This window comes from Scomber japonicus, chromosome 2 (assembly GCF_027409825.1).
Source record: "Scomber japonicus isolate fScoJap1 chromosome 2, fScoJap1.pri, whole genome shotgun sequence".
Classification (NCBI taxonomy): Eukaryota; Metazoa; Chordata; class Actinopteri; order Scombriformes; family Scombridae; genus Scomber; species Scomber japonicus.
Genome location: NC_070579.1, coordinates 28,831,505 through 28,851,316, shown reverse-complemented (window position 1 = coordinate 28,851,316; position 19,812 = coordinate 28,831,505). Strand labels below are relative to the sequence as shown.

At 40.5% G+C, this 19,812-nt stretch overlaps 1 protein-coding gene across 1 annotated transcript; it reads left to right on the top strand.

Annotated features, from left to right (window-relative positions):
* The first annotated feature begins 1,134 nt into the window (after nucleotides 1-1,134).
* prkacab (protein kinase, cAMP-dependent, catalytic, alpha, genome duplicate b) lies at nucleotides 1,135-18,166 on the top strand. Its single transcript, XM_053331675.1, has 11 exons — nucleotides 1,135-1,547; nucleotides 3,790-3,851; nucleotides 4,985-5,113; nucleotides 6,784-6,882; nucleotides 8,237-8,319; nucleotides 8,674-8,800; nucleotides 11,005-11,100; nucleotides 12,983-13,105; nucleotides 15,539-15,598; nucleotides 15,702-15,806; nucleotides 15,900-18,166. The coding sequence occupies exons 1-11, from the start codon at nucleotides 1,502-1,504 to the stop codon at nucleotides 16,023-16,025; spliced, it is 1,056 nt and encodes a 351-aa protein (XP_053187650.1). The 5' UTR covers nucleotides 1,135-1,501; the 3' UTR covers nucleotides 16,026-18,166.
* Nucleotides 18,167-19,812: the final 1,646 nt, after the last annotated feature.

Sequence of the window (19,812 nt, the reverse complement as noted above, 5' to 3'; positions counted from 1 at the left end):
TAGTTTGTGGACATTTACATAATACAGACTGTGGCTGAAGAGCCCTAATATGATGGGGTCAAACCCTGCAGTAGCTGTAGGCATCTCCTATTTTTAGCTTGGGTGTTTGTTCATAGACCTGGGATCATTTTTGAATTCAGAGGGTTTCTTTTATTACCAACAGAAGCTCAAATTATTATTGAAATTAGAAAGATATTCAAATGCAAATCTATGTGATATTGTGCCTGGTGATGATCCTGATAATAAGGGTCCCTTGGGCATCTGCCACACTCACCCTGTAGGTGACACAGGTGTGGGGAGGGAGTGACAGGGAGATGCTGGTGGCGGATTCTGGCTGCAGATGTAGCGGTACACAGATAGCATGTACCCCCACCCCTCCCGTGTTTTCATCCAACACTGATTGTAAAAAATGTTACCTAAGATAAACACTTCCCTCCTTTCACGACCGTCTGCTCAGATCTGTTCAGAAGTCCTGCCAGTCAGACCGCGCCTGCGCTAAATTCTGACCAACATTTCTAAAAATAGCTCGCGGTTGACGTCACTCAGCCAAACGTGTATTAGTCGCTTGGCGGCGGTGAGGAGGGGGAAGGGGGGGGCATCCTGTCAACCGCTGCTGACAGCCAATAGACATCCTTGCATCCACAGCGGTTCTCACGGTTCGGCCACGCAGAGCCAATGGATGAGAGAAGCCGGAGAAAGGAGGCGCGTACGTCGTCGGGAGAAAAATAATCGGTGACGTTCCCCTCGCCTGCTTTTTTTAGGGCGGCGGGACCGTGCCGTTGTTGATGGATTGCGAAGAACCAATCAGAACGCTCCGTGGGGCAGCGCCGTAGAGAAAGTGACCAATCGGTGACCCGGCTCTACCTGTCAATCAAGCCCGGTTCTTGACGAGTGGGGCGGGACACTCGCTCGGCTGTAGTTCCGTCATCTCGCTCCGTCTCCGAGGCTACGGGGGGCCAATGTTGATTTGGGCGAATTCCCGTCGTTGTCGGACCCTGTCGAGGTTTTATTTTTAAAAGCTGGGTTCGGTAACGCAAAGTGGAAGGCTTCCCGAGTGGGAATATTGCATCCCCGCCCTCGGTATCGCTGTTTTTTTTGGGGGGGCTGGGGGAAAGGTGGGGAGCCGGGGGGGCCTCGCTCGGCGGGGGCTGCAAGGAGGGACAGGAGAAGACTGGATCCTCCGTGTTCAGGCCAACTGCGCCGAGCTCGGCCTGACAGTCCAGCGAAGCCCCACAGTGACCGGGACGCCACAGCGGCAGCACCCCGCGGATGTAGCTCGATATCGGCCGCCGGTTGGTTGTTGATGACCGCGCAGGGACTGTGACTCTTCGGTGTCACCACATCAGCAGCTGTCAGCCTATTAAACGTCAAGACCTCGGAGTTAACGTTGGATACAGCTGGATTTACGAAATACTGTTCGGACCTAATCAATCTAGGACCGGCTCGAGAGGGTTGCAGGGCGGCCGCAGAGCCACGGATCGCCCGCTGACAAGTTGTCATCATGGGCAACGCGCCCACGGCCAGGAAGGGCAGCGAGATGGAAAGTGGTGGGTACCGTCTCCAGCACACATCACTCCCGCAACAGCACCTGCTCTGTTACAGCCTCTCGAAACGATCAGAGACGTGTGATACAACAGTCAATGTGAGCTTCACATCACAAGCCATACTGATCATTAGAGGCCTATTGGTGGGTCCTGCTTCCCAATTCATTAAGATCCAGTCGTGCGACCATGACTAGTCCTCGCTGTAACGAATGAGCGTGTGGCATACGAGCTTCCCTAAACACATAAAAGCTATCAATTCAAATTCAGATGCACATTCACAAATAGATGTTCATAAATTGAATCTGTTTTCGAAAGAGGAGGAGAGCAGGAGTGTAGAAGCTCAATTTTAGACATTGTATCATTGTATAAGCTGCAAGATTGCAAAGCAGCATTTTTAAAGGCTGCTAGCATCTTGACATGTTCAGTGCAGTGAAATATTGGCATGATCACAACTATATGTGTCAGATATTTCCCAAACACTCCATGCCTGTTCCTCCACGGAAACTGTGTGTGAGTAGAGCTAAGTCTCATCCATGTTGGGACTATTTTGTCTGGTGGACCCATGAAAAGTCTGCAGGCTTGGCTGTACTGTTGGGTCCAATGCAAGGTTACTGTTACTCAGATGAATGAGAGTTACCATGACATGTAAAGTACAGGGTGTATTTTATCTCTGGCTGTATCGAGGCAGAAAAAATGGATATGTGTTTGTATCTTTTACTCAAGCCAGCCTTGACACTATATGCATACTATTGAGATATGGATGAAAAAAACTTGTTAGACCAGGGAGCTTCTCAGTAAGATAACGGTAATGTACTGTTTACTGTTTTATACAAGCAACTTTGCTTGTATAGTTGAGTGTTTGGTGCCTTGCTTAAGGGCTGATAGTGGACAGTACTTGTCCTTCCTCAATCAGCCTTTTCCCAACCAGTCCTGACACCTGTTGGGGTGGAAATTTGGAAATATTTTAAACCAAGCCATGTGCTTTATGTCTGCACTCAAAAATAACAAAGTTTAAATGATTATTCATTTGATTGATTTCAAGTTTTTCAATTATTTTTGTTACCTGCTCCTTGAAGGAGTACTCAAGGGGATTAGGTATTGCACTTCCATAATGTGTGAGGATTTGCAGCATCATTAACAAAGAAGGGTTAAAATCAAAATCAGAGGCAGAGATATTCTGAATTTGAATTCCTTGATATGAGTAAACATGTAAAACTGCTGGCTCTTACAAGTACCAAAGTGGAACTCAACAGTGTCCTTTATCAGACCTTTCTTGCTGGTTAAATGCTCCCATCTTTCAAACACCTGTAGCTTGTAACGCAGGTTTCCTGTTAAAAATTCAAAGTCTTAAACCCAATTTGACCTAAACCTAAAGGCATCATCAGGGTTATTTTCCCAGACTATAGACAGGTCTCTCCAGAACTACAGAAGATGTTGTATAACGGCTTCTAAAGGCCTGGTAGTACTGTCTAGAGCAGATATCACAATCTTTTTGACCAAATACCTTAACACAGATATTACAACAGTATTATAGGAATGACTATTGGTGCTTTCTCAAAATACTGACACAATGAGAGTTTTGATAAATAATCATCAATAATGTGGATATAATAACAAAGTGAGTGAAGACAAATAATAGAAGAGCTAGTACAGTCTGATAAGTTCAGAAAATCATTTTACTGTAATGCAACCTTAAAAAAAAAGAGACGACACTTATGACACATCACAATATTATGATATCCAAAATCTAAGACGATATCTAGTGTCATATCACAGTTTTTTATCAGTTGTGTGCCGCTTTAAGATCACTGTTTTACTATTTTTACTGCTGTCTGTAAACTGATCAGCTCTTTTGGTAATATTAAATCGCAGTTTAGCTTGAAAAATGACAAACTGCACAGCATCCCCCTTACAAATGTTGATACACTGACACATGATCCACGTCCTCTTATTTGGGACATCTTTGTCAGTTGTTAAATTAAAAGTTTAATCTCAAACTTATACTGTGTTTGTCCTAATAATCTGAGATGCACATGATGTTTGAAACCAGCTGTGTATCAATCCAAGTTCAGCAGTCATCAAGAAGAGGCAAATAATGCATTTAATCAGTATTCTTAAAAACAAAAAGATACAAGTAGATAGGATTAACTCCACTTTTTTACCTGCTTTCCTAATACACACACAGACACACACACACACACTTTCACTTTGTCCTTGTAAACTGATGTGTTTTTGTCTTCCACAGTCAAGGAGTTCCTTGCTAAAGCCAAAGAGGATTTCCTCAAGAAGTGGGAGAGCCCTGCACAGGTTAGTGGGTGTACGCTCATCTGTGTTCATCTAACACCAAATCACTATGCCCAAACAGGTTAACCCCATTCATCAGCTTTACATGGGTTGCATTCAAATGTCAGTTCTGTGTGAGCAAAGTGTGATTGCAACAGTTTAAAGATAGCACTCATCACAAGGTCAATGTCATTTTTTTGGGGGTAATTTTGATACATGGTGGAGGGAGAAAAAAATCAAGAGTTTAGTAAAAGAGAAACGTGTGTGACTGGGAGAATTAGAAGATGCTGAATTATCACTGTGTTTTTTATTTGTACGCTTCATTGCACTGAACATTAGTTATTTTACATGTAAAGTTTGTTAACATTTGCATATTATATAAATCATATCAATTTTATTTTAATTTTAATTCATTTGTCATCCATCCCTAAAAATATGATGAAAAAGTTGGATGTTATGTGTGCTGCCATTAAAACAAAGCAATAACACATTGTAATGTAAATTATACAGTAATCTAATATCCTTCATTTTATAATAAACACAGATTTGTAAATGACGTATAAATCGAGTACTATTTGTGCCTAAAATAATCCTTGATTTTGATTGGTCTGAGGATATACAATATTTTCCGATAAATGGATGGCTCTGATGTCACTGTTTAAAATGATCACTCATGAGGCTGTTGGTAAGATGCAGCTTCTCTTACATGTTGCATCAGTGATATAAAGGTTATTTTTAAGGTTGACACAAAGTTTGATAAACTGATAAATTTAAGATTATTTAACTCAAAATAGATTTTACAGGCTTGTAAGATAGTATCAAATATGAATGGGATCAATATTCTGCACAATATTTATATTACAGTATATCCAGTATGCACACATATGTATTGCATACAGATGATTAATCTATCATGTCTCATATACACCATAAATACTCTCATATATACTCTGTGGTTACTGCTCATTGTCTGCACATATACCGTACACATGTGCTCACACATTTGCTCGCATGCACAGACATACATCATATACAATGAATAGTAAACATAAACACAGGAAACATTAGAAACATTAGAAAATAAAAGAGTCCACCTCCAACACCACAGCGCTCACCATCCCATTTTCACAGAACCCTTTTTGTTTTTGTCTGTGCAGAACACTGCTTGCCTGGAGCAGTTTGAGAGGTTGAAAACGCTCGGCACGGGCTCGTTTGGCCGTGTTATGCTGGTGAGGCACAGAGAAACGGGACAGCATTATGCCATGAAGATCCTCAACAAGCAGAAGGTCAGTCTGGGCCACGGGTCAGGAGGGTCACAGTGTTTCAATGTGTCTGTCATGTAAAGTAGGGTCACTTTACCACAATGTGAAGAACAGTTATAACTTCTACAGGATGGTCACAGAAAACATGGTGTTATCTCTTCTGAAAAGGAGATAGTGGCATGCTTGAGGACTGTCTGTTATATAAAACTCAAGAAAACTGCAGGTGCTCTTGAAGAAAAGGGTCATCACATGGAGGGAAAAATGCATCATGTATCATATCAATACATTTCCAAAAATATACAGTCACTATACATGGATTCAAATGCACCTGTAAAAAAAATAAGTTGTATGTTGTAAGTGTATGTTTTACCTGGTCTGTCTTATGGTGCCTGGGAATTACTAATGTTTTTATAGGATCTAGAGGTTTTAATGCTTTAAATATGAAACATAAATTATCTGTGTCTATATTAATATTCTACCTTTCATAGAAAAGGCATGTAATCAATCTCCTCAGTTAGACCAGGATATACCATTATATCAAGCTTTGGCGAGGTCTGCATAAACGATCAGCACCTCACATGGACTCCTTTACTAATTCGAACCCCTGTACCCTGGGTAATATTCCTGATTGAAAATAGTACTCGCAAGTATTGAGACATTTGTAGAAATTGGAAAAAGAGGACCCATAGATGAAAATACAGGTGCAAGCCTTTTTTTTTTTTATAACCTCTTTGAACCTACTTATGCTGAATCGGGCATCAGTGAGAGAGGTAGAGCCGAGGTTGTCTTTGTGCACATCACATCAAGGAGAGTCATTTTGCTACCCTGTTTAGAATAAAATTATGCCCACATGTCTTCCCTACAATGATCCACTCTTATGAAATAACATTTCTAGATATATATTTTGGGGATGTTGGGACTGCTTTTGGATGAGTGGCTAACCAAGTGAATTATAATATTTTGAAAAAATATGCTCTGCTTTTGGAAGTGTATTTAGAAAGCTGTGCAGCCACATTGGGAGCTCTTTATATTAATAATCACATTGCGACTTTGCTCCTCAAGAAGAACAGCACAGGGCTTCGGCGTCTGCTGGGTGAGAGCAGCTTGTACGATTGGTAATTTTTGATGCCACCTGATGTAGATTTTACATTAGATTGGCCCTTTTCAGCACCTTTTCCTCTTTGTTTTTCCACTCATTACCAAAACTGGAAAAACAAGTTTGTAAAACCCACATTTACGTATTACCTGAATAAATTGTTTTCCAGAAGACCTATAGCTGGTATGTGTTTGAAGCTGTAGTGTGCTAAATAAGTAGTGAACATAACCAGAACAACAGCAGAACTAAAGTGTTCATTATAAAACAAATGAAATATATGTTGGTATAAAAGAATAGCTCCTTGATTAGGTTTATCAGGCAATTAGACAATGTCTTTGCTACTATTTACTGCCTCTGTCTTTTGGTGGAAACAGAAAATATAGTTTTATGTCTTTATCTAGAGAGGTCAGGACAGGGGCTGATGACTTGTAGATTTACCAGCTTCAGCTTGTTAAAAAAGCTGAGATTTTGCTGACCTAAAAAGCAAAAAATTATTTTTGTTAAGACATGATTCACTGATTTCACTTTCTTTTTTTTCTTAAAAAAAAAAACAAAAAAAACATACCTTATTGTGCCTGTCTACTTCTGTGCCTTTCAGGTGGTGAAGCTCAAGCAGATAGAGCACACTCTGAATGAGAAGAGGATTCTTCAGGCTGTCAGCTTTCCTTTTCTGGTGCGGTTAGAGTACTCATTCAAGGTATGGAGAATTTTAGATTTTGCTTGTGTGTGTATGTGGGTGAGTGTTTATGTATTCAAACTTGTGTGTGGCTGTATATTGATGATGAGTGACTACATACATTTTCCCAGTCTGCTTATCAACTTCCCTTCTGTCCCTCATACTAGCAGCTAAGTTACTCTTTTTCTCTCCTTTACATGTTTTCAAAGCTGGTCTGGTCTGTCTTATAATAATTGAGCAGTTAAGCACCATGGTCTACTGTTTGTCTAATTTGAGCTAAAACATAAAAGATGATTTCAAGGCAACTTTGTCCTGTAAAAATAGTCAAAACATTTTAATTAATAACACTTAATGCTCCAGTATCTGTTGAAACAGCTTCTTAAACTCCCGTCTCCGTACTTTTCCGGCTTAGAAATTTGGGAGCGGGGCTTGATCTGACAACTTTTTAAACTTTCCGATCCAAAGACATTTTTAAAAGCTAAAAACAACAGATTGGCAGTTTTGATAAAAACAAACTATTATTCGATGCTGATTAATTTTCTGTTGATCAGCTAATCGATTAATCTCTTGCTACATCTAAATTTCTGTGATCAGCAGCAGAACTGTGAATGACATGCCTTTTTTTTCCCCAAAAGTCAACAGCCATCTCTTTAATCTTGTTAACAAAAATCTGTCAATTTACTGATCTCATCCTTATTATCACTTCCACTATTATTGGCATATAATCCCCTTAAGGGTGTTTCATCAGTGAACTCTGAGTGAAGCGAGCTCGTTCTGCCACGTGCACGATCATCCAACATTTTACACTCACATCCCAGCTTTGTCAGCGGCTGTTGGTACCTGCAAAGAGTAACCCAGCTGATGGCCTCGCTCCAATTAAGGCCTTATTCAGGTTAAGCTGTTTACCGGTAGATGCACCCTGGGTGCCCTGGAACTGAATAACCTCGACTCCTCAAATAAACCTATTAACAGAATATTCCTGTACACGTGCGTCATTCGGCCCAAAATGGAAGAGTCAACAACAAACACATATCATAGAAAGTGTCTAAGGAAGATAAAAATGTATGCCAGGTTTTGTAAATATCAATGTATAACACACACACTTACAGGCGCTTTGTCAGTTGGCCTTATATATGGGAATAATTTAAATAGCAGTCCTGGATTCATTCATATTAAGCCACAAAATGCCATTTCCATTTAATCCAGTTGCATGTGCATGCCTGCAGGGTGTTAGTACACGTGTGTGTGTGTGTGTGTGTGTGTGTGTGTGTGTGTGTGTGTGTGTGTGTGTGTGTGTGTGTGTGTGTGTGTGTGTGTGTGTGTGTGTGTGTGTGTGTGTGTGTGTGTCTAACAGCAGCTCCTCTGTCTTCCTCAGGACAACACTAACCTCTACATGGTGATGGAGTATGTGCCAGGTGGAGAGATGTTCTCCCATCTACGGAGAATTGGCAGATTTAGGTTAGTGTCTGTATTTGTGGAGGCGACATGATGTTTACAGCACAGATACAATTTATAGAGATTTATAAAAGTAAATTCTGGAGCTCATAACTGCTTTTTTTCCCCCTTATATCTCTTTCTGTTCTCATCGCGCTTTCATTTTCAACCCTGATCTGCTCTCTTCTCTTATAATCAGCCCATTCCTCCTTACTCTGTCACATTTGTGTTTTTCAGCTCTGTTTTTTTAGCTGTATTCTAGCTCTACTCTTCTATTCAGCTCTATTCAACTCAGTTCTGTATTGTGCACTCCAATGAACTTCTCTCTGTCTATCTCTTTTTGTGTGTGTGTGTGTGTATGTGTGTGTGTGTGTGTAGTGAGCCTCATGCTCGGTTCTACGCTGCTCAGATCGTGCTGACCTTTGAGTATCTGCACGCTTTGGACCTGATCTACAGAGACCTGAAACCTGAAAACTTGCTCATAGACCAACAGGGCTACATACAGGTATATTAAAAAATCTGACTATAAACTACGTACTCAAGGGCTTTGTGTGTATATATATATATATATATATATATATATATGTATATATGTATGTATGTATGTATGTGTGTGTGTGTGTGTGTATATATGGATATGAATTCTTGCACAAATGATGCTAAACAAGAGCAGCCACTCCTTTGTTACCTTAAAGAACAGGTTCACAGTTTTTCACATCTGTCTTAAAACAGCAGTCGGGTGTCCAAATGAACATTGACACAGGTTGTGTTCGCTGTAACATTCCTCCTGTTCATACCAACCAATAAAATAAATCGAAATAAAAATAATCTAATCTAATCTAATCTAATCTAAAAAAAGATCCCCTTCAAATGCACTGCCAATGTAAGTGATCCACAGTCCTCATTCTTAGCAAAACTATTTAAAAGTTTATCTGAAGATAATATGAGGATTTAGCTGTTTGAGTTAGTCAAATAAAATGGATATTTTCCACAGTTACTATTTTTAGTTTAAAAAAAGTTTAGTCTTGGACAGTTTTCCTGTTCAGCTGCAGTGGAATTTGGCACTAAAAAGACAGTAACTTTTTTACAATGTATTTGATTTGATTAATTTGGACAGCTGAAGCCTCATATTAGCTTCAAATAAACTTTAAATACATTTTTCTACAGAAATAGGACTGTGGATTTTGTCTTCCATATACTTCTCCTTACACTGAAAGTGCATTATGAAGGGATCTCTGAATGTTGCCTAAAAGCCTTTAGTTTGGTTTTAATCTAAAATGTGAGTGAATACCGGTGCAGTATTTGAAAGGTGGAATGAGCTCTGAGCTTCAGTATCACCAAAATCACATTATGAGAGACAGCAAGTGCTACATAGAAAATGGCAGCTGGTCATAACATAAGATTAACCAAGATTTTAACAAATATGCACTAGTGTTGTCTTGAAGTTGTTTATTAGTTCATACAAGAGTAAAATGCATCATATAACTTTGAATATGAGCTGTGTTAACTTTACTGCTAGCTTGCACTGAGTGGCACCGCTGCACCCGAGTCAGTATGTACTCAGTGGATACTTGCTTTGTGTAACATATATTAACTCTACCTAGATATGAGATGTGTGATAGAAGTACCGCTGTTATGATGCTGCCACAGGTGTCCTCACTGTAAACTGTTACGTTACATAACCTGTAAGATGTTTGAAAGTTGTGAGTGAAACCATAATATACAGAGTCTGAGATGTTGTGGTCAAAGAGATGCTTTTCCAGTGTTGTAGGAAGTTCTTACAGCTGCTCCTATCTGTTACTTTGAATTAGTTATATTAATGTTCTCCCCTTCAGCTTCATTATAGAGATATGAATGTGATGACAGCTTTGAGTCCATCGGGCATCGATCACAACACATCTGCACCAGTCAGGGTTTTAAAAGCAGATTCAGCTCCTATCATTCGACTGGTTCTGTGTGCAGCTCTGCAGTGCAGTGGATGCCAGTTTATAACGGACAGTTTGAGTTTAACTGCACTTTAAAACCGGTCGAATTCTTCTTGAGTTACAGTATGGTGCTCCATAGACTCCTTTACAAAGCTATGTGTCACCAAACAGTGTGAACATAACCGATAGAAATGATTGACCAAATCATTCAAATAAGGTCCAGGTTAGAGGAGGAATATTCTCTTAAAGACTGCATTAGTGAACAGTCAGTGCTACGTCATAAACACCACAGATGTGCCAGAAATAAACACAATCTGTGAAGTCACACGGATATGAAGGTGTCTAGAAATAAACTGTCAACTATATATCCACCATCAGCTGCCCAGTGAGCACTCAAGTGCAGCTGTGTTGTGTATTTGCAGTAGCCTGTTTGCTGGCTGCTTTCATACTTATGCTTCCTGTAAAACAGATTGTGCTGCCCTCTAGGGATGAAAAGTAGAATAACAACAGATGAAAAATTCCACTGCTGCCTCCTGATGCTTTGCTCTTCTTCTCCCTCTCTCTCTCTCTCTCTCTCTCTCTCTCTCTCTCTCTCTCTCTCTCTCTCTCTCTCTCTCTCTCTCTCTCTCTCTCTCTCTCTCTCTCTCTCTCCCTTTCATGTGGTAAATTTTGGTCAGGTGTAACACTCTCTGAGAATGTATATGTTTTTCTGTCTTTGTGTTGTTCATTCACTTTCTCTTTTTCTCTCCACACATCATCGCTGTTCTTTTTGTTCCTCTTGCAGGTTACAGATTTTGGCTTTGCCAAACGTGTAAAGGGCAGGACCTGGACACTGTGCGGCACCCCGGAATATCTGGCCCCAGAGATTATTCTCAGCAAGGTGAGGCATCTTTGTGAATTGATCAGACAGTTATGTTTCTTTTCAAAATCATTTGAGCAAAATAATGGTCGTGAAAGGTATTGGTTGTCAAAATGAAAACACAGTCCAACACCTGCGTTAACAGAAATAGTTTTGGCCCCTTGGAAGCAGAAACAACTTGTGATATGTTGAACTTGTTGGCACATATCCAGCAGTCACGGAGCCTTATTATTCATTTGGAGTGCTCCATTATGTTCACCAGCTAGCCGCTAACTGTGTCTGGTTGCAGTTTGGTGCTGAGCAGGTAGTGTACAGCAGGGTTTTAAGGAGAGCGAGAGTGAACTAAAACAGTAAAGTTGAAGCCAGACTAAACTAAACAATAAGCTTGAACTTGCTATAAAGCCGAGAGGAGCTGCAGAGCTACTCTGTAGGTTCATCACTATTAGTGACGCTTCTGACACACTGTCATTTGATAAATTGTTATTATGAAAAATATAGATAATAGCAGCTTTAAGTACTTGTAGTTGTTATTTGGACAGTCTGTTACACAAATCAGACTGTTTATATCAAACCTCCAACGTCGACTGCTCTGCTAAAGAATGCTTTAAAACAGGGGTTCTCAACCTTTTGCAAGCGGGGCCCCCCCAAAGCTGGTTCATTGCAGTTGGGGCCCCCCCTCCTCCCGGTGTCACCCTCCCTCGCGGCCCCAACCCCACTACACCACCTTGCATAGATAGATAGATAGATAGATAGATAGATAGATAGATAGATAGATAGATAGATAGATAAAATAATAGATTTGTTATTTTTAGGCCCACACTATTATTATTATTATTATAATTATTATTATTATTATTATAATCATCAGGTAGGCCTATCATCATTACTAGGCTATTGTTATAACTGGCAGTAGCACCAGACTTCTAATGTGAGCTTGCAGGCATTATTATTATTATTATTATTATTATTATTATTGTTATTATTATGAGTAGTGATATCCCTATTATCATTACTAGGCTAGCTATATAATTATAGTTACATGATTTGCTGTTATTATTATCATTATTATTATTAGTAGTAGTAGTAGTATTACTATTATTATTATTATTATTATTATTATCATAGGCCTATTATCATTACTAGGCTATTGTTATAACCGGGAGGTAGGCGATGTTAATGTGAGACCTGAGCCTGCTTTGCCTTGCAAAGATCCTCAATTCTTGGTGCAATGTCTGATAAACATAGCCTCAAATCATCCTCAATTTGTGCACGATTCCGGTATTTCGTTTTGAGTGCAATCATTTTCGAGAAGCCTGCCTCACACAAATACGTCGACGCGAAAGGGAGGAGAATCTTCAATGCGACGTCACAGAGTTGAGGGTATTCCTGCATCAATGCTGCCCAGAATGACGAAAGAGGGCAGGAGGTGAAACGTTCCTTCAGCCTACTGTCACTCTTCAGCTCAATAAGCTGTTGCTGCATGTCAATTGACAGCTCGTTTGCTGTGCACACAAATGGATCTCGAACCCACGCGAAAGAGCGATAATCCTCTTTGAAATACGTCGCAAATTGTTGTCTCATTGCAGACAGGTGCTCAGACGCTGACTGAAATAAAGAGGTGAAATCGTGTGACGTGCCTGCATCAGTGATAAAGTCTGCAAGGCTGGGGAACATGTCGCAGTTCCCTCGACTCGCGATTTGTTTTTAATGATTTTTTTTTTATTTTTATGATTTTTCCCTCCATCCTGTTGCCTACTCGCGCCCGCTCGCGCCCCCCCCCGGAGAGTGCCCCACCGGTTGAGAAACACTGCTTTAAAACATACACGCTTTTAGATCATGTCTTGAGTACCTGTTTATAACTCTGTCTTTTCCTTTTCTCTGATTTTTTTTTTTTTTTGACTAGGGGTACAACAAGGCAGTAGACTGGTGGGCACTGGGTGTACTGGTCTATGAGATGGCAGCAGGGTATCCACCTTTCTTTGCTGACCAGCCCATTCAGATCTATGAAAAGATCGTATCAGGAAAGGTGAGTTAGACTGTCTGATTAGCACTTTACCACTTTACATTTGGTGCTGATTTGCAGTGTTCCACTTGTTTTGGGTTTATTTACGGCACTTTTGGGGAGTAAATAAAAAATTTCACAAAAAATACACCAGTATTTCACAGAAAATGATTGACATTCCCAACTTAAAACCATTGGGAATGCCTCCCTCTCCCTTCTTCCCAGTGCTCACTGCTCTGACTTCTTTAATGATATCTCAGGGCGCACTCACACTAGGGCCAGTTGTTCCGTACCATGCTGAAGCACGAATGCCCGCACTCACATTACCTCAAATCCAAGTGTACTCAAGCACGGTTGCCTCTGACACATACGTTGCGCATTGTGTATATAACCGTGTGCTCCTTAGGGTTTAATCCTGGGAAAGGGAATTCCCGGGAAATCCAATGCACAGGTGTGTGTTCGCGTGCTGTGTGACGGTAAAACACAACACAGTCGATCAATTAACACAACGCACTATGATTTAAAAAATGCAAGCTTGTTCTTCTGAGTCATGGCTGTGTAGTATGCAGAGGTGGCAAAAGTACTACAGATACTTGTGTAAAAAAGACTGTAGTAAAAGCAGACGTACTGATTCAACTCTTTACTCCAGTAAAAGTAAGAAAGTTTGATCACTTCGAGTGATCATTCACGCTCGCAGGAATAGACTTAGTTTAACTGAATGATAACTGAAAGTTGCCAAATGACTTACTTTAACGAATTTCGTTAGTTTATATAATGCAGATTTGTAAAATATTACTTTTATGAGGGTCACAGTCACAGACTGTAGAAACTTGGCATTTCATAATTGTGGTAGCAGCAGTGCAGCAGATGTAATGAAGTCCACGCAGCACGCTGGATGCAAACTAATATTAAGCCTATAGCCTATTCATTATAATGTTGATGGACATCAATTGAGTTCTTTTGCCTTAATAATGACAAAATAATACACATCTAATTTTCGGGAAAAATATGAATCCCTAGTGCGCATGCGTGACCATGCTCAAGCACACCTCTTTCAACCGCACTGGGCCAGGGAAGTGTACCATACTCAAGCACTGTACACTTGATAATGATTGCAAGTGTACCGTACTCAAGCACGGTACACTTGCACTCACACTAGCCAAATAATCCAGCCCTCAGTCTCATTAATTTTAAAAAGGTTGGGCTAACCCTGACCCAAAACCCTAACCCTTCAATTTGTATTTTCAATAACTTCAGCAAACATCTGGATTACAAAGATTCTGGCTTGAATATAAGTTTACATTATGGCTCATTGCAAACAAGAGGATGCTTTTAAAAACTTTGTTTCTCAGCTGTCTGTCCTCTACGCATGCTTTTACTTCGAGCTGCAAGATAAGTTCACACGTTATCTCCTCACATAGTGAACGTACACATGTACAACTGCTCTCGATGCTTTGGGTTCTTGGCAATCGGCAGTGTTGCCTTTCCCCAGATTGACCACCGCTGTGTTGTAAAAATGTGTCTCTTTTATGCCTGTTGTATCATTGCTATAATTTAATATAAAGCAGATTCATGTCACATTTCTATGAATCTTATTTCTCCATTACAGTGATTTTTGTCTGGGGTTAAATATTTTCTCTGCTGTTTATACTGTATGTGTGGACTGCATGATGGTCATCTCCCAGTTGGGACTAATAGTCACTATTAATCATATATAGCTGAGGTATTTAATCAAAATTGAGGTCCAATTTGTGAACATTTCCTCAGGTGAAGGCCAATCACCCCTTGTCACCACGTTGTCTCCACACCTGCATGGACCTGTATTCATGGATTTGATAGGCTGATTAGAGTCACGTGAAAAGATTGGCTATGCACAGTGGTTTGTGAGTTTCTGACGGCCACTCCACATTTACCATAATAGCTGGAGAAGCTGCGCCCGTTAAAATAGAAACGCTCTGACAAAATTTAACAATCCTCAATATTTCAACAGTTACAGATTCAGGTCTGGGTCCGGACCGCGGTCCACCTATTAGTGACCTCTGATATACAGAATTGTTTTTGTTGATTGTCAATTTACAATCATTGTCAATTCTTGTGCTGTCATGCCTGTTTTGTTTGAGTCTGTGTGATTGTTAATCTTTTCTTTGTTTGTTCAGCGGTGTCGACTATCTCTAGTCATGCTAATTGTCAAATCTTATTGAGTTGATTCCAACCAAACATTCGCTGCTGCTGAGTGCCAGAGAATTGCTACCTGGGAAACACTCACAGCATTTTCCCAACAAAGCTTTTTATCACTTGATTGTTTTTGTTCGACACATCTATAACTGGGAACTGAAGGAGATGAGAGCATTATTCACTGACTCTACTACATTTTATTCAGGTCATGATGGATTCAATATGACAAAACATCTGGTCATCTGGCCGCTTATCAGTTCTTCTTGTTGTTGTCTGCTTTAGGTGCGTTTCCCGTCCCACTTCAGTTCAGACCTGAAGGACCTCCTGAGGAACCTGCTACAGGTAAAAACAAATATCTTCGCCTTTTTCATGATGACCTTACATTTTTTTTCGCTGAATGAGTTATGATGTTAAAGTGAGGAAAACGTATCGGCATCGTCCACAGGTGGATCTCACAAAACGTTTCGGGAACCTTAAGAATGGGGTCAACGACATCAAGGGACACAAGTGGTTTTCGACCACTGACTGGATCGCCATCTACCAGAAAAAGGTACGCGCGTATACTCTGTGTGTGAGATGTGTGACTTCCTGTGTGTGAAGTTTGCTTCTCACCTGGTGTGTTTGTTTTTCTATCCGTCTGCAGGTGGAAGCTCCCTTCGTCCCCAAGTTTAAAGGACCAGGCGACACCAGCAACTTTGACGACTACGAGGAGGAGGAGATCCGCATTTCCTTCAATGAGAAATGTGCCAAGGAGTTTGCTGAGTTCTAGAGTTAGAGAGCGAGAGAGGAAGAAAGAAGGAAGTAGGGAGAGTCAAAGGTAGGCTGGTCAAGTGGGAGACGCAAGGAGAGAGCACCGTCTCCTGTCCAATCACAAGCACCAGCTACAAAAAGAAGAGAAATGGGATAAAGAAGGGGAAAAAAAGAGCATGGAGACTGATAACCAGCAGTGTTGCCTTTTCTGTTGCGTTTCTATTGTATTTTATTTATTATTCTGTCTTATTTATGGATCCCTTTATAACGAAGGTGTGCTTCAGATTCATGGATGTTGGGAACCCCTCTTATTTAGAGTTGCCTCTACACATTTTACCCCAAGATCTTCCCCTTCTCTTTTTATTATTTCATTCATTGTTTACTCACTTTTGTGTCACGAGATAAACAAAAAACAAAACAAAACAGTCAGTCTGTTTTAAACTTCTGCTCAGTCTGTTAGTGATTACATGAAGCCCATTGAGTCTTGTACAAGTTGAGGTCTCAGTCTGCACAAAAAGTTTCTTAAATTTAAACTTGGCTCAACTCGCTCGTTCCCTGGTGAGCAGCGGTTTAAACGAATCACACACACACGCACCTTCAGCTTGAATGACTTTACGTTTTGCAGTTATATCTTTATTATTTTCCGTAAATATTTCAACCTCCTCCCGTTCACGTTGTAGACAGCATACACCGAGTCACAAGAGTGATGGCCAAAAGAAAAAGAAATCATGTGACACATTGTGTGCTCGAGCAGTCCCGAGACAGATGACACTTGAGGGGGGAATAAAAGTCAGTCAGTTTACTGTATAACTCCATCAATACTTCTTATCATTGTTAGCATAGCCAGGCTTTGTGCATATCTACAGCACTCAGTTTTAAATGTTATTAGAGACTAGTTGCTCCAGTGATATCATGCCACGCTAACAAACAAGGGAATGTGGATAAGGGAATGGAAATATCTCAGTTTTGATGGTGTGGTGAAGGAACACCGTCACATAATGGTATCTCAGGTTTGAACATATCACTTAATAGAGACATCCTGTCAACATAATGCATTGGGATCAGCAGGTAATGAAGGTGTGTGAGACACTTAGGATAGATAAGGGAATTTAAAGTTCTGGTGAGGGTCGAGAGGAACATAAGGGAATATTAAGACTTTAGGTTAGCGTCTTCCACAGTTTCCCCCCTTCCAGAAGGTGATTTTTATTTTTATTTTTAACTTGACAACTCTGTTTGGTCTTGGAGCTCAGAGCTCATTTAGCAGTAAAGTTCATTCTGCATGTTGAATCAGTCGTTTGGCCCCCGCCAACTGAAAGAGACCACCTGAGGCAGACTACCTCAAACTGCTTCTGGCACTAGTTTGGATCGTGTGCTCTGGCCTGATGGTCCTTTATAGAAACCTGTGTTTTTGTTCAAACCCCCCCCCCCCCAGCACCCAGCCCTCAGCCCTCTCCTCTTATCACTATCAATGTTGGACCACACTCAATGTGACTTACAGTCTTACATGTTACAACAACTCTTATTCCCATGTCTGTGTTTGGAACACGCACAGGTTTTGTTTCATTTTTGTTTCTCGATGTGTTTGACCATGATGTAAAGATGGCCGGCGCTCCAGTGAACTGGTTAAGAAAAGGTTGAGCATCTGGAGCCGAGTGCAGCTTGTTCTAAGAAAAGACAAAATGTCCTTAGTGCACAGAATACAACCTGTCTATTTAAAGTACATGACACACTTCAGGTGTTAAATGCCTCCTCAGCTCCCGAGCTATGACGGCAAAGTGCTTAAACAATGCCCAAAATGGTGGTCATTGCAGGATTTGCTCATTCAGACTTTATCAAATAAAAACCAAGTGACATTTGTGTCTGTTTCAAAACATTAAAATGCCTTCTTTATAGTCGTATTTTAATGTGCCACCATTATCAAGGTATTCTAATTTGGTTACTACATTTGTTCAGTTTTTCTCCCATCATTTTAAACTCCAGATGTTTTTGATTCATGTGAGTCCTTCCAGTCCAGAATAGTTCAGATATGGTGAAATATAACTCGCCTTTTATCACAGTTACACATCTGTAATGTGTAATTGTGTGTGTGTGTCATTCTTAATATGGAATAATATTTAAAATGACCTCAAATCAGACAGAAGTGCTAAATGATTTGTTTCAGATAAGGTACTCAAGTGTACATTATGTACAATACTACTATGCTGGGATATCATATGGCCACAGTGGTATTCTGATAAACACAAGTTAATTTGGGAATATGCACCATTTATGCACAGTATCAGCTGCTTTAATGAGAGTCTTAAAGGGGCACGTCACTGATCTGGTATTTCACCTCTATTCATCTAAACAACATGGGCTCAGATATTCTGTGTTTTAGTCCCTGGTGTGGCTCAAGCTTCAAAAACTTGATTGTATATTTTTCATAATGCAATTTATTAGCATCTTCTATTACACCCTCCCTGCTGCGCAGTAAACACTCTTGTCCTTTGAACTCCACACTGGGTTGTTACAAAGTCTGTCTGTCAGATTTCATCAAGAAAGCTCATTTTCATCTGTTGTCCCTGTTCAGATGTTAAAAAGACAACCCAAAAAAGAGTAAAAGACCCATCCAATGAAATTCATGTATACAACATAATACATATGTAGTAAATGGTACAGTCCACCGAGAATAATTGGTGCCATATGTGTTTACATTGTGCTGAGTACGGCATATTCCCAAACAAAGTTACAGTTGATCAAATTACCACAAATCAACGGCTGCAGTGAACCTGTAGCTTTTTGGGGCATCTCCCTGCAAGTGTCCGGTAAATAAGCTTTTGATTGATTGGTTTTCTATCCAAGAAATGACTCACATACAAGACAACCAACATGTGACCAGAGGGTCCATCCCCTCCCCCTGCGTTACACTCCTTTTCACTACTTTTTATATGTAGTGCTCAACTACTGAGCAGTGTTTCCACTTCTCTCTCATGAGGAAAGAAGTGAAACAGCTGAAACACTCCAATTTTTATTGATTGATCAGTCTGAAGTTAAAGTGGGCAGGTAGATGGTGGCAGAAGCTGCAGAGAGGCTGCACACAGCCTACTTGTAGTCATCAGCTGCCCTGATTATTATGGACTAATTTACAAACCTTTTATTATTGTTATTATAATTATACATTGTTGTAAATCACTTGTTGAGACTTCACATCCGATGTATTTCCTCCATGTCAAGTTTAATGTTGACTATATCATCATGGACAAAATGTTTGAAGTTATAATACAATATTATTCTGTGTCTCCTCGATGTTTTTGCAGTGATACAACTTCCTCTCGATGCAGGCACAATGCTGGCGCATACTGTCGCACTTTTTAGGGAAATGAGACCCCAACGTAAACCATGTTAACCCCAGCCACACATAGGCCTCCATACACACACATACATACAATACACACACACACACACACAGAGTCATACACACACTGCAAAGGGAAGGTCTAAAGTCACGGGAACAAGTGACATAAAAACACGAAGTGTAATATTTTGCAACATGAGTATCATTCCAATAAAGTTTTACTTGTAAAATTCTACTGAACTTGTGTGTCCTTCCTGAATGTGTTGTGTCGTGAATTAGTAGTGAGTAGATGATATTTTGCATTTTGTCGGTGGTGGAGGGCTGTAGCCTAGAGGTCAGACATCCATCATTGCCGCCTGATGCGGAATTGAGCCGTCACCCACCCATCTGTTGACCGCCCGGCTCCATCTGAATCACCGTAACACCTTAAAACACGACACGCAACAACTCCGCCGCCTCCTGTGCGTGCTGC

Coding starts and splice junctions, on each gene's coding strand:
- prkacab (XM_053331675.1), top strand. CDS start 1,502: ATGGGCAACGCGCCCACGGCCAGGAAGGGCAGCGAGATGGAAAGTG. Junction 8,320..8,673: donor CGGAGAATTGGCAGATTTAG/GTTAGTGTCTGT, acceptor GTGTGTGTGTAG/TGAGCCTCATGCTCGGTTCT. Junction 11,101..12,982: donor CAGAGATTATTCTCAGCAAG/GTGAGGCATCTT, acceptor TTTTTTGACTAG/GGGTACAACAAGGCAGTAGA.